This window comes from Nomascus leucogenys, unplaced genomic scaffold (genome assembly GCF_006542625.1).
Source record: "Nomascus leucogenys isolate Asia unplaced genomic scaffold, Asia_NLE_v1 Super-Scaffold_241, whole genome shotgun sequence".
In the NCBI taxonomy this organism is placed as follows: Eukaryota; Metazoa; Chordata; class Mammalia; order Primates; family Hylobatidae; genus Nomascus; species Nomascus leucogenys.
The window spans coordinates 3275048-3288594 of NW_022095767.1; the positions used below are offsets into that span (position 1 = coordinate 3275048).

The 13547-nt window shown below is 53.7% G+C and overlaps 1 protein-coding gene across 3 annotated transcripts in view; it reads right to left on the minus strand.

The window, feature by feature from the left end:
• FBN3 (fibrillin 3) overlaps window positions 1–13547 on the minus strand; it is an 84009-nt gene that overhangs the window by 47293 nt on the left and 23169 nt on the right. For all 3 annotated transcript variants that reach the window (XM_030807802.1, XM_030807803.1, XM_030807804.1), the window contains 12 exons: window positions 11443–11562; window positions 11198–11335; window positions 11028–11078; window positions 10624–10749; window positions 8535–8759; window positions 8217–8342; window positions 6142–6270; window positions 3723–3848; window positions 2307–2432; window positions 2011–2133; window positions 1517–1642; window positions 366–491 (listed from right to left, as the gene is read on the minus strand). In XM_030807802.1, coding sequence (XP_030663662.1) covers window positions 366–491; window positions 1517–1642; window positions 2011–2133; window positions 2307–2432; window positions 3723–3848; window positions 6142–6270; window positions 8217–8342; window positions 8535–8759; window positions 10624–10749; window positions 11028–11078; window positions 11198–11335; window positions 11443–11562 — 1542 coding nt within the window. The remainder of the gene's footprint in view (window positions 1–365; window positions 492–1516; window positions 1643–2010; window positions 2134–2306; window positions 2433–3722; window positions 3849–6141; window positions 6271–8216; window positions 8343–8534; window positions 8760–10623; window positions 10750–11027; window positions 11079–11197; window positions 11336–11442; window positions 11563–13547) is intronic.

Here is a 13547-nt window from a genome sequence, read left to right on the forward strand (position 1 = left end):
TTGGCCCAGAGAATCAATTTCTAAGCCACCAATTGTGTGATCATTTGTTATGGCAGCCACAGGGAACTAATACAGTCACTATTCAAATGTTTAAGTGTTCATCCCTGTATCGCATCAGATTATCAGGCATTCACGTTTCAGAAATGCTGCTGCAGACACTTGGGGCTTCCCCTCCTGAGCTGTTCAGGGGACCCCCGGGGCACCATATAGGACTCTGTTCTTGCTTTAACACAAGAAGCCATCCGTGGAAATCTACGAGAATGAATTCTGGCTGTGCTCTGCCCTGAGGGATGGAAATAGACCCCATGATTCCCAAAATGGCCCCGGGGAGTCCCCTCTGCCTGCACCGCTGACCGCCGGCTCACCAGAGCAGCCCGTGGCCCCCTTCCTGACCATGTAGCCCAGCTGACAGTGGCAGACAAAGGAACCCTTCGTGTTCTCGCAGTCCCCATGGAGGCAGATGTGAGGGTTCAGGTCACACTCATCCACATCTGTTGGGGAAGAGACCATGAGGTGTGAGGACTGGGTGCAGGGGTGACAGGAGAGGAAGTAGGTGAGGGTGGGAGGGAGAGCACCAGCATTCCTGACTGTCCTGCCGCACAGGTCCTCTCTGCTAGGACTCTCTTTCTTTTCTCCAGGGGCAGGGAGCTCCCTGTATGTCCACTACTGGGCAATTGGGAGTGTTTTGTGAGCATTTCACAGTGCACGTTCCAAGGAACACACCAGGAATGTGTTTCCAAAAGTATTTTATGGTCAAATATATTTAGAGAAGGCTGAGATCCACAAAGCTAACCAGGGTTTCCTCCTGCAGGACTTTTCAGAGCCTTTATGCCAATATGCACAGTGGATCTGCAACAGGGGCATGGAGCAGACCACATTCCCTAAATGCATTTGTTCACAAGGCCCATCACTAAAGTGCTTGCTCTCTGAGACTCCTATAAACTGGAACCCTCTAAGCTCTTTAAGCTTCACTCAGTTTCTTGGCCGGGAGTTACATTGTTACTTCCTGGAACTTCCACACTCTGGCCTCAGCTTTGTCCTGATAGGGCACCCAGTACACATCTGCTCCCGAGGCCCCAGGACAACCTGTAGCCAGATGAGGACAGCAATCGCCACCTTAGAGAACACAGTTCTGAGTCTCTTTCCTGCCTTGTCCACTGTCCTCTGCCAGAAACCCCTTTGTCTTCAGTGATCTTAAAGCACAGCCCTTGAATAGGACACAATCCTGATAGGTGTTGTGTATGTCGTATTAAACAAATGCCATTTAAAAGAGCAAGGTTTGGGGAATTCTGCTTCTATTATATAAATGGGATCTCATGGGCTTTGGAGAGCAGACTTGGGGTGCTAGGGACTCTTAAGTGGAGAAGCAAGTGCTGTTACAAAGCCTCATCTTCCTACCTGCGAATGGCAGGGGTGGGGCCTGGTGTTTGTCATGCCTATGTGCCATCTTGCGGAAGACCTGGTGTGTGAATTCTGACACCGCCTCCTCCACTCCTCCCCCGTCCCGGCTCCTCACCAACACATGTCTTCATGTCTGGCGTGGCCATGAAGCCATCATAGCACAGGCAGCGGTGACCCCCCGGCATGTTGGTGCAGTGGCCTTGGTCACAAACACGGGGGTTCTCTTCACACTCGTCCACGTCTGGGGGAGCAGGGTTGGGGACTGTGCTTAGCTTTGCCCTGATAGACCATCCAGTACATATCTGCTCCCCAGGCCCCAGGACGACCGTAGCCAGGTGAGGACAGCGATGGTCACTCAAGTAGTCTGGGGGCACTCAAGCAGTTCTGAGGTTCTTTTCCACCTTATTCACCCTCCTTTGCAAAAACCCCAGGGGTTCTCCCACAGGGTGAGCAGCCTGCCTGGGGCCAGGACCACAGGCCAGGCAGGGGGTGCCTCGGGTCTGGCTGGCTTCACTATGCTGTGCTGGGCTCTGGGCCAGTGTAGGACCCGGCCAACACCTCCTCCTCACCCTCCACACCAGGCAGTGGGAAGAAGTTGTGCCCACCTACCTGCACATGCCCTTCCGTCGGGCATCAGCAAGTAGCCCTGCCCACAGCTGCACTGGTAGCTGCCCTCAGTGTTAATACAGTGCACGTCACACCCACCATTCCGGACCCGGCATTCGTTGATGTCTGCAGGATGCAGGACAGACAGGGGCTGGGGCTGGGGGGAGGGGGTCCAGCATGGGGAGGGGGCTGGTTTGGGGGTGGGAGCAGAGTGGAGTTGAGGTGAGGACAGGAGGGGCTGCCACTATGGCTGGGGCTGTGGTTGGTGCCCAGGGGCCAGCAGGTGGGCACAGTCTCACCCACACAGCCCTGGCGGTCAGGTGTGCCCTGGAAGCCAGCACGGCAGGAGCACTGGAAGGCACCGATGACATTGACACACTGGCCGTGGGGACACAGGCCATCCCTCAAGGAGCACTCGTCGATGTCTGTGGGGGAGTGCAGGTGAAAGACAGGCCTGTGCCCCATCTGCCATCTGTGTGACCATGAGACACACTGGGGCACACATGCATGCTAAGGAGCTCACACTGCCAGCATTGGCACAGCCCCACGTGTGGCTGTCCATACACTCGCATTCACTCACATGCAAATACACTCACTCTCCTATAAACACAGACACCCAGATACACACCCCACGTGCACGTTCACACACACTCACAAACACACCCTGGTACCCACTCACGTGTGAACACACTCGCCCTTGACAGACACACACAGGCACACTCAGATACACACTCACACTCAGGTGCACACTCCTAAATTCACAACACACCTGATATCCACTTGCACACAAATACCCTTACCCATGTGTAAATACACATCCACACCCAGGGGCACACTCACACCCATGTGTGCACACACATACAAACACACCCATGTGCACACTCACACAGACACATAAACACACCCTCAAACATACCTGTCCTTGTGCAAACACACATCCACACCCAGACACCCACATCCAGAGGTACACCCACACAGACTCACTCACAAACACATCCTCACACCCGCTCACACACAAACACACCTCTCTTTATAAACATGCATTTGCATCCAACTACACAACACATTCTTTTGCATACACACACACAGACTTATGTGCAAACACACCCACTCAGAAATTAGCCAGGCATGGTGGTGCATGCCTGTAGTCCCACCTACTTGGGAGGCTGAGGTGGGAGGATCACCTGAGCCCAGGAGGTGGAGGCTGCAGTGAGCTGTGATCATGCCACTGCACCCCTGCGTGGACAACAGACTGGGACCCTGTCTCAAACAAAACAAAATGAAACACACCTACGCACATGCAAACACACTTGCCCTTGGTAGATACATTCATAGCCAAATACACACTCAAACTCTCTTGTGTGTTCACACAGACGCACATACACACTCACACCTACTCACATGCAAACATTCCCCCTTGTACAGACACACACACAGTCACCCAAACGCACAAACGCTTGCCCTTGTACAGACACTCACACATGTGCGTGTTCATCTAGACACACAAACATACTCCCGCCATCTTGCATATAAACCCACTTACACACACAGGTACACACTGACACACACTTGCACACTCACACACAGGTATGGCCTCAGAAAGACAGATATAGCTGCCCACCCTCTCACTCATCCCGCCCACATTCACCAGACGCCCACTCACTTTCACGCACACGGGCTCACACTCACACTTGCACACCCAGATGCACACTCACCCTCACAGGCAGTGCCCTCGGCCGTCAACTCATGCCCAGGGGGACACTGGCACTTGTAGCTCCCATCCGTGTTGGCGCAAGTGCCTCCCCGACAGAGCAGTGGGTCCCTTGCACACTCGTCCACGTCTGAAGGTTTGTGTGGAAAGAGAGAGCAGGCGTGAAGGTGCTGATGCAGGGAGGGGGCGATGAGGCTCATGCCGGCTTCTCCCCGCCATCTCCCCTGCCCCCTTCACCCCAGCGGGAGCCAGGAGAGCCTGGAGGCTCCGGGCCGGGATGACCCAGGGGAGTGGGGTCTGCACCAGAAGCAGAGACCAGCCAGATGGGGAGGGAGGCTGAGATTCTCAGAAGAACAAAGGCCATGAAGCTGACACTCTTGGGGCCACTAGAAAAGGCGCTAAGAAGCCCTCCTCCACTCCCTGCAGGACACGCCAGAAAGCTGAGGCTCAGTCCTGCCAGGACTCAGGGCAGGGAGCAGGCAGCCTCGCCATGGCCTCATCACTCTTCAGCCATAGAGGCATCCTTCCATCCCTCAGGCCCACCCCAGGGCTTTTGCACATGCTGTTCTCCAGTGTCTTCACCCTGTTCACCCCACTCCATTCTTTCTTTCTTTCCTTTTTTTTTGTTGTTGTTGTTGCTATTGTTGTTTTTGAGATGGAGTCTCGCTCTGTCACCCAGGCTGGAGTGCAGTGGCACGATCTCGGCTCACTGCAACCTCCGCCTCCTGGGTTCATGCAATTCTCCTGCCTCAGCCTCCCAAGTAGCTGGGATTACAGGTGTGCATCATCAAGCCCAGCTAATTTTTGTGTTTTTAGTAGAGACAGCGTTTCACCATGTTGGCCAGGCTGGTCTCAAAATCCTGACCTCAAGTGATTCACCGGCCTCAGCCTCCCAAATTGCTGGCATTACAGGTGTGAGCCACCGAGCCCAGCCTTTTTTTGTTTTTTTTTTTAAGACAGATTTTCACACTGTCACCCAGGCTGGAGTGCAGTGACACGATCACGGCTCCCTGCAGACTCCACCTCCCGGGTTCAAACTATCCTCCCACCTCAGCCTCCTGAGTAGCTGGGACTACAGGCAGGCACCACCACGCCCGGCTAATTTTTAAATTTTGTGTAGAGACGGGGCCTCTCTATGTTGACCAAGCTGGTCTTGAACTCCTGGCCTCAAGCAATCCTGTCTCAGCCATCTCTCATCAGATCATGTGGCCCTTTTAAGGGCTTCTGACAGTGGCAATTTTGCATTTTTTTCTTTTCTTTTCCTTTCTTTTTTTTTTTTTTTTTTTTAAATTTGGAGACAGAGTCTCGCTCTGTCACCCAGGTTGGAGTGCAGTGGTGCGATCTTGGCTCACTGCAACCTCCACCTCCTGGGTTCAAGCAATTCTCCTGCCTCAGCTTCCTGAGTAGCTAGAACTACGGGCACACGCCACCACACCCAGCTAATTTTTTGTATTTTAGTAGAGACGGGGTTTCACCATGTTGCCCAGGCTGGTTTCGAACTCCTGAACTCAGGCAATCTGCCCACCTCAGCCTCCCAAAGTGCTGGGATTACAGGCATGAGCCACTGTGCCTGGCTTTTTCTTCCTTCCTTCCTTCCTTCCTTCCTTCCTTCCTTCCTTCCTTCCCTCCCTCCCTCTCTCCCTCCCTCCTTCCTTCCTTCCTTCCTTCCTTCCTTCCTTCCTTTTTTTGTTAGTGTCTCACTCTGTCACCCAGGCTGGAGTGCAAAAGTGCGATCATGGTTCACTACAGCCTCAACCTCCTGGGCTCAAAGGATCCTCCCTTCTCAGCCTCCCGAGTAGCACGCACCACCATGCCTAGCTAATTTTTAAAAAATTTTGTAGTGACAGGGTCTTGTTATGTTGCCCAGGCTGGCCTCGAACTCCTGGACTCAAGTGATCCTACGGCCTCAGCCTCTCAAAGTGCTGGGATTACAGGCGAGGGCCACTGCACCCAGCCCAATTTTGCATTTCCTCAGCGATTCATGTTATTCATGTCTGTCTTCCTGTTAGGCTGTGAGCTCCAGGGAAAGAGGGCTCCCTGGAGTGCCTCTAGCGCAGAGGATGCATGTGAAATGCTCATCAAATGAATAACAAAGTCAATGATGGGGACGAGAGGCCTTGTAACTGGCAGTATTTCCCAGGCTTCTCTGAGGGGCCCTGTCCTCTACCCAAGCTACACACCCTCCCTGGGAGACCTCACCCACCCCAGTGTGCTGGCCACCCCCAGGTCTCGGCCCCCAGGTCTCTCTCCTAAGACAAGGCCTCATGGAGCCCAGAGTCACTGTAACCCAGCTAATTTCAGCTCCTCCCTCCTCCTGCCCCCTCCATCCACGTCCACACAGCAACAGCCGTCCCCACCCTCCCTCTCCTCAATGCCCACCCTGCCCAGGGCGCCCACCACACCCCTGCCCGGCAGTCACCGACCCATGCAGTCCTTCATCAGCATGAAGCCGCTCTCGTAGCCAGGAAAACACTCGCACTCAAAGCTGCCCGGCGTGTTGACACAGGCGCCCTGGCCGCAGAGGTCAGGGGAGATGCGACACTCGTCAATATCTGTGGGGAGAGGGGGGCAGAGGCCGGAGGGGCCGTGTATGCCGCATCACGGGGCACAAGGCAGGGGGGTCCCTGTCCTTTGATGGAGGTGTGGGCTAGAGGAAGCCTGTCTGCAGACATAAGGAGGCACAGGCCAAGAGGGGAGATATGATGCAGACATGATGGGGTGCCGTATGGGGTCATCAAATCTGTAGATATGACAGGCAGAACAGAAGCCAAGGAGCCAAGGAAATGGAGGGACCCCGAACTAAACATGACAAGGGCAGGGAGTTTTCTCACAGCCTGGAGCTCTCCATTTCCTTAATTTTGGTGGTAGATTTGTTTGTTTTATTTTATTTTATTTTTATTACTTATTTATTTATTTTTAGAGACAGAGTCTTGCTCTGTCACCCAGGCTGGAGTGCAGTGGTACAATCTCGGCTCACTGCAACTTCTGCCTCTCAGGATCAAGGGATTCTCCTGCCTCTGCCTCCCAAGTAGCTGGGATTACAGGCGTGCGCCACCATGCCCGGCTAATTTTGTATTTTTAGTAGAGACAGGGTTTCACCATGTTGGCCAGGCTGGTCTCAAACTCCTGACCTAAAGCAATCCACCCGCCTCGGCCTCCCAAAGTGCTAGGATTACAGGTGTGAGCCACTGAGCCCAGCCTGTTTGTTTTTTTAGAGACAGAGTCTTACTCTGTCACTCAGGCTGCAGTGCAGTGGTGTGATCACAGCTCACTGCAGCTTCAACCTCCCAGGGGCTCAAGGGATCCTTCTGCCTCAGCCTCTTGAGTAGCTGGGACTACAGTTAATGCAATAATAATTTTTTTATTTTTTGCAGAGATGGAGGTCTCGCTGTGTTGCCCGGGCTAGTCTCAAACTCTTAGGCTCAAGCAATCCTCCCACCTTGGCCTCCAGAAGTGCTGGGATCACAGGCGTGAGCCACCATGCTGGCCCTGGAGGCCTCTAAAGGTCACCTTTGCCAGACCCTTCTTTTATGTTTTATTTACTTATTTATTTATATTTGAGATACAGTCTCTTTCTGTCACCCAGGCTGGAGTGCAATGGCACAATCTCAGCTCACTGCAACCTCCGCCTCCCGGGTTCAAGTAATTCTCCTTCCTCAGCCTCCCGAGTAGCTGGGATTACAGGTGCCCGCCACCACGCCTAGCTAATTTTTGTACTTTTAGTAGAGACAGGGTATTGCCATGTTGGCCAGCCTGGTCTCGAACTCTTGACCTCAAGTGATCCATCGCCTTGGCCTCCCAAAGTGCTGGGATTACAGGTGTGATCCATCGTGCCTGGCCCAGCCCCTTTCACCCGGCTAATTTTTGTATTTATAGTAGAGACGGGGTTTCACCATCTTAGCCAGGATGGTCTTGATCTCCTGACCTCGTGATCCACCCGCCTCGGCCTCCCTAAGTTCTGGGATTACAGGCGTGAGCCACCGTGCCCGGCCCAGCCCCTTCTTTTATAGTCAGGGTCCCTGCAGACCAAGGAGGGCAATCACCTGCCCTAGGTCACGCAGCACAGAGGTAGACACAAGAAGTGCCCAAAGAACAGGTGCTCGCCGGGCACGGTGGCTCACGCCTGTAATCCCAGCACTTTGGGAGGCCAAGGTGGGCGGATCACCTGAGGTCAGGAGTTCAAGTCCAGCCTGACCAACACGGAGAAACCCCATCACTACTGAAAAATACAAAATTAGCCAGGCATGGTGGCGCATGCCTGTAATCCCAACTACTTGGGAGGTTGAGGAAGGAGAGTCGCTTGAACCTGGGAGGTGGAGGTTGCAGTGAGCCAAGATCGTGCCATTGCACTCCAGCCTGGATAACAAGAGTGAAACTCCGTCTCAAAAAAATAAAAAGAAGAAGAAGAAAAAGAACAGGTGTTGTCTCTACGTCTTATTCGAGGCCCCTATCCCTGCCAAGGATCACGCTCTCTCCAAGAAGCAGAGGTGGCACCTACCTGTGCAGTTCCGTTCCTGGGCATCCAGGGCAAAGCCCCCCGCACAGGCGCAGTGGAAGCTGCCCACCGTGTTTCTGCAGGTACCGTGCATGCAGAGGCCAGGGAACACCTTGCATTCATTCACATCTGAAGTACAGGGGCATCAAACCACCCTGACATCCCCAAGCTCGGGATCCATACACCAAGCCCTCCCTGGGTTCTTAGTGCCTCGCCTTACCCACATCCCCTTTTCCCCAAACACACCTCCCATCTCCAGGCTTTTGTCTATGCCGTCCCCTCCCCATCCTTCCAGGGGCCTGACCCCTTCCCCAACCGCACCTTTATAGAATGGTCGGCCAGATAGGAAGTCCTGGCTGGCAAAGCCCAGCCCCTGCGGGCACAGGCTGGCAAATTCCAGAGACTCGGGATCCGGGCAGGCCTCGCACTCGGCTCCCCACGCGGCCCCGATGGAGCAGCAGCAGACGTCCATCCGGTACTTGCCAGGCAGGGTGACCCCACACTCATCCTCATCCCATCGCAGGAAACATGGTTCCAATCTCACATCTGCACAGGGGAACGGTCACTGCGTCCCCATCCCTGCCACACTGTGCCCCCTGCGAGACAGGCGTGCCACTCAGTCACTCCCATTGGACATAGTCAGGTCGAGGGCCAGAGTGAAAAGGGGTGACTTCCTCCAGACACTGCCTGGGAGGGTACTATGTGCACTGTTCTGTAGCACTGTTCTAAGCCCCTCTATCCATAATTTTTTAATGATTAATTCATTGGTTGATTGATTTTTTTTGAGATATAGTCTTGCTCTGTCACCCAGCCTGGAGTGCAGTGGCACAATCTCAGCTCACTGCAACCTCCACCTCCCAGGTTCAAGCAATTCTCCCGCCTCAGCTTCCGAGGAGCTGGGATTACAGGTGTGTGCCACCACACCGGGCTAACTTTTGTATTTTTTAGTAGAGACTCGGTATCACGTTGGCCAGGCTGATCTCGAACTCAAGTGATCTGTCCACCTCGGCCTCCCAAAGTGCCGGGATTATAGGCATGAGCTACCATGCCTGGCCAATTTTTTTTTTTTTTTAGACGGAGTCTCGCTCTGTCGCCCAGGCTGTAGTGCGGTGGCATAATCTCAGCTCACTGCAACCTCCACCTCCCGGGTTCAAGCGATTCTCCTGCCTCAGACTCCCGAGTAGCTATGATTACAGGCACCCGCCACCACGCTCACTTAATTTGTGTATTTTAGTAGAGATGGGGTTTCACCATGTTTACCAGGCTGGTCTCGAACTCCTGACCTCAAGCAATCCACCCACCTCAGCTTCCCAAAGTGCTGGCATTACAGGCGTGAGCCACCATGCCCAGCCACTAAGGATTTTTAGGGCAGTGAAACTACCCTGTATGACACTACAGTGGTGAACATATGTCCTTATACGTTCTTCCAAACCCATAGAAAGTCCAACACACCAAGGGTAAACCCTAAGGTGCTCTATGGACTTAGAGGTGATAATGCTGTACCCATCATAACAAATGCACCCTCTAACCCCGGTGCAAGGTGTTGATAGTTGGGGAGGCTGTACATGTGTGGAGGTGGGGGCTATGTGTTCATATTTGCTGTGAACCTAAAACTGTCCTCAAAGATAAATCCTGGCTGGAATTCCAGCACTCTGGGATGCTGAGGTAGGGGGATCCCTTGAGGCCAGGAGTTTGAGACCAGCCTAGGCAAGATAGTGAGACCCTGTCCCTACAAGAATATATATAGATATACCAGTAAATAAATAAATTAGCTGGGTGTGGTGGTGCACACCTGTAGTCCCAGCTGCTCAGGAGATCAAGGTACAAAAATCAGTTGAACCCAGGAAGTGCAAGTTGTAGTGAGATGAGATTGCGCCACTGCACTCCTGCCTGGGTGACAGAGTGAGACCCTGTCTCGAGGAAAAAGAAAAAAGAAAAAAAAAAAACCCCACCCAAATGTCTTTCATGATGTGTTAGCCAGAGGCAGAGGATCCCAAAGAATGCCTGAAATCTCTCCCATTCAGGCTGGGCGCGGTGGCTCACACCTGTAATCCCAACACTTTGGGAGGCCGAGGCGGGCAGATCACCTGAGGTCAGGAGTTCGAGACCATCCTAGCCAACATGGTGAAACCCCATCTCTACTAAAAACACAAAAATTAGCCAGGTGTGGTGGTGTGTGCCTGTAATCCCAGCTACTCAGGAGGCTGAGGCAGGAGAATCGCTTGAATCCGGGAGGCGGAAGTTGCAGTGAGCCGAGATCGCGCCACTGCACTCCAGCCTGGGCGACATAAGCAACACTCCATCTCAAAAATAAATAAATAAAAAATCTCTCCTGTTCCTCGAGTCACTGCGGGTGGAGGGAACAAAGGAAGAACGTGTGGCCCCGTATACGGACCTCGCCTGGACTCACCCACGCACAGCCGGCCCGAGGTGTCCAGCATCAGGCCCTGTGGACACTCGCAGCGGAAAGACCCGGCAGTGTTGACGCAACGCCCATTGGGACAGACTCCCGGGAAGGACTCACACTCGTTCACATCTGGGTAAGGAGGAGGGAAAGCCGGAGGGTCCAGGGAGGGGAAGGGCGCTGGCTGGCCATTCCCCTGGGGTCTCAAGTTGTCCTTGGGGAGGAAGGAAGGGGATGGGGACAGGGATTGGGGACTCTCCAGAAGGCCTGGGGACCAGGGAGGGAGAACGTCTGTCCCCATCGCAAAAGACTCCAGGGCGGGGCTGGAGGTGGCACCCATGAGGGTGGTGTGCCTGGTTGTGTGCGGGGCTCTGGAGTAGGGAGTGAACTGGACACGGGCAGGGAGTTACCATCGCAGGTGACACTCGTCATCCGGGCAAAGCCCCGGGCACAGGCAGGGTCTGCAATTGGGAGAACGAGAGTGAAGAGAGGAGCAATTCTCTCATGCCAGCCCCGGGGAGACCCGCCCCGTTGAGGGCTTTTCCCATGGGTGCCTGGGAGGCCCCCAGGAGGGTGTTACCGATCTCGCAGCGTTCGCAGGGGCTCCCCCAGGCTGCCCCGAGGGTGGCGCAGCACTCGGACCGCAGGCTGGCTCCCTGAAGGTTCACCTCACAGCGGCTGTCCTGGATCTTCAGCCAGCAGGTGCCCTTGGTGCTGTCTGGGGAGAAAAGGCAGGTCGCCTGTCTCATCTGCCGGCCCTGCACCTGCACCCTGACCCACAGACACCCAGCCTCTGGAACGCCGTCAGGCTCCGGGGCCGCTCACCTAGACAGATGGTACCAGAGGGGTCCAGCCGGCTGCCAGGGGCACATTTGCAGGTATAAGAGCCCTTCAGGTTCTGACAGACGCCATTCACACACGGGCTAGACAGGCATTCGTCGACGTCTGTGGGGACAGCCCCCCACCAGGTCCTGAGCTGCAGGAGGAGAAGCCTTACCTGGCCAGGACCCCTCCTCCCCAAGGGGCCACTGCACCCAGTGACACGGGGTGCAACCAGATGCACAAGTGTGCAGAGGGCACTGGAATCAAATGTGCATGCAAGCACATGTGTGTGCCGAGCTGTGTGTGTACACACTGTAAGAGACAGGAAATGCCAAACTGTTTTCTTTTTTTCTTTCTTTTTTTTCTGAAACAGAGTCTCGCTCTGTCGCCCAGGTTGGAGTGCAGTGGCACCATCCCGGCTCACTGCAACCTCCGTCTCCCAGGTTCAAGCGATTCTCATGCCTCAGCCTCCCAAGTAGCTGGGACTACAGGCATGTGCCACCATGCCTGGCTGATTTTTTTGTATTTTTAGTAGAGATGGGATTTCACGATGTTGGCCAGGCTGGTCTCAAACTCCCAACCTCAGGTGGTCCGTCCACCTCGGCCTCCCAAAGTGCTGGGATTATAGGCGTGAGTCACTGCACCCAGCCAAAACTGTATTCTTACTCTCACCTTCAACACAACACAACACAACATAGAATACATCAGTGATCAGATGTGGTTTTTTTTGTTTGTTTGTTTTTGCCAAGGTGCCCAATTCTCTGACACCAGCAGGGTGCCCTATAATTCAATTCCGACACTATCTGCCTGGAGTTAAACTCTGACTCCACAAGTTGAGGGCTCAGTCCCACAAGACTGTCTTCCACACCAGATGCCAGTTGCAAATCGGGGCCTCCAGAATTTCTACCTTCTCCCCGGGCTTGATCATCCGCTAGGGTGGCTCACAGGACTCAGGGAAATACTTAACTTAGGTTTACTAGTTTATTATAAAGGATATCACAGGCTGGGCGTGGTGGCTCACACCTGTCATCCCACCACTTTGGGAGGCTGAGGCGGGTGGATCACTGAGGTCAGGAGTTCGAGACCAGCCTGGCCAACATGATGAAATCACATCTCTGTTAAAAATACAAATTAGCTGGACGTGGTGGCGCACGCCTGCAGTCCCAGCTACTTGGGAGGCAGAGGCAGGATAATCTCTTGAACGGCGGGAGAATTGCTTGAACCCAGGAGGTGGAGGTTGCTGTGAGCTGAGATCACGCCATTGCACTCCAGCCTGGGCGACAGAGCGAGACTCTGTCTCAAAAAGATAAAATAAAAAAATAAAGGATATTACAAATGATGAACAGCCAGATGGAAGAGATGCATGGTGCAAGGTATCTGGGAGGAGATGTGGAACTTCCGTGCCTGCTCTGGGCATGCCACCCTGCCAGCACACGGATGGGTCCATCCACCTAGAAGCTCTCCAAACTCTGTAGTTCGAGAAGGACTTCTGGGATGTGTGTATGAATGTGTGCCCCTGAGTGTGTACAACTGTGTGTGACTGGGACTGCAAGTGTGGGAAGTGTGAGAATGAGTGTATGGGCCAGGCGTGGTGGCTCGTGCCTATAATCCCAGCACTTCAGGAGGCTGAGGCAGGTGGATCACTTGAGGTCAGGAGTTCGAGATCAGCCTGGCGAACATGGTGAAACCCTGTCTCTACTAAAAATATAAAAATTATCTGGGCATGGTGATGGGCGCCTGTAATCCCAGCTACTCAGGAGGGTGAGGCAGGAGAATCACTTGAACTAGGAGGCAGAGGTTGCAGTGAGCTGAGATCGCGCCACTGCACTCCAGCCTGGGTGATAGAGCAAGACTCTGTCTCAAAAAAAAAAAAGAATAAGTGTGTATGTAAACGTGAGTATATATGTGTCTTTGAGTGTGTGTGTGTGAATGTAGGTACATATGCAAGTGTCTTTGAGTATGCATGTCTGTGTACACATGCACACAGCATGTCTGAATGTATGTGTCTGTGTGTACACAGCATGTGCAGTGTGTCTGGGTGTATCTATGCATGACACATGCAACGTGCATGTCTGAGTGTGGCTGTGTACAGGATGTTTCTGAGTGTG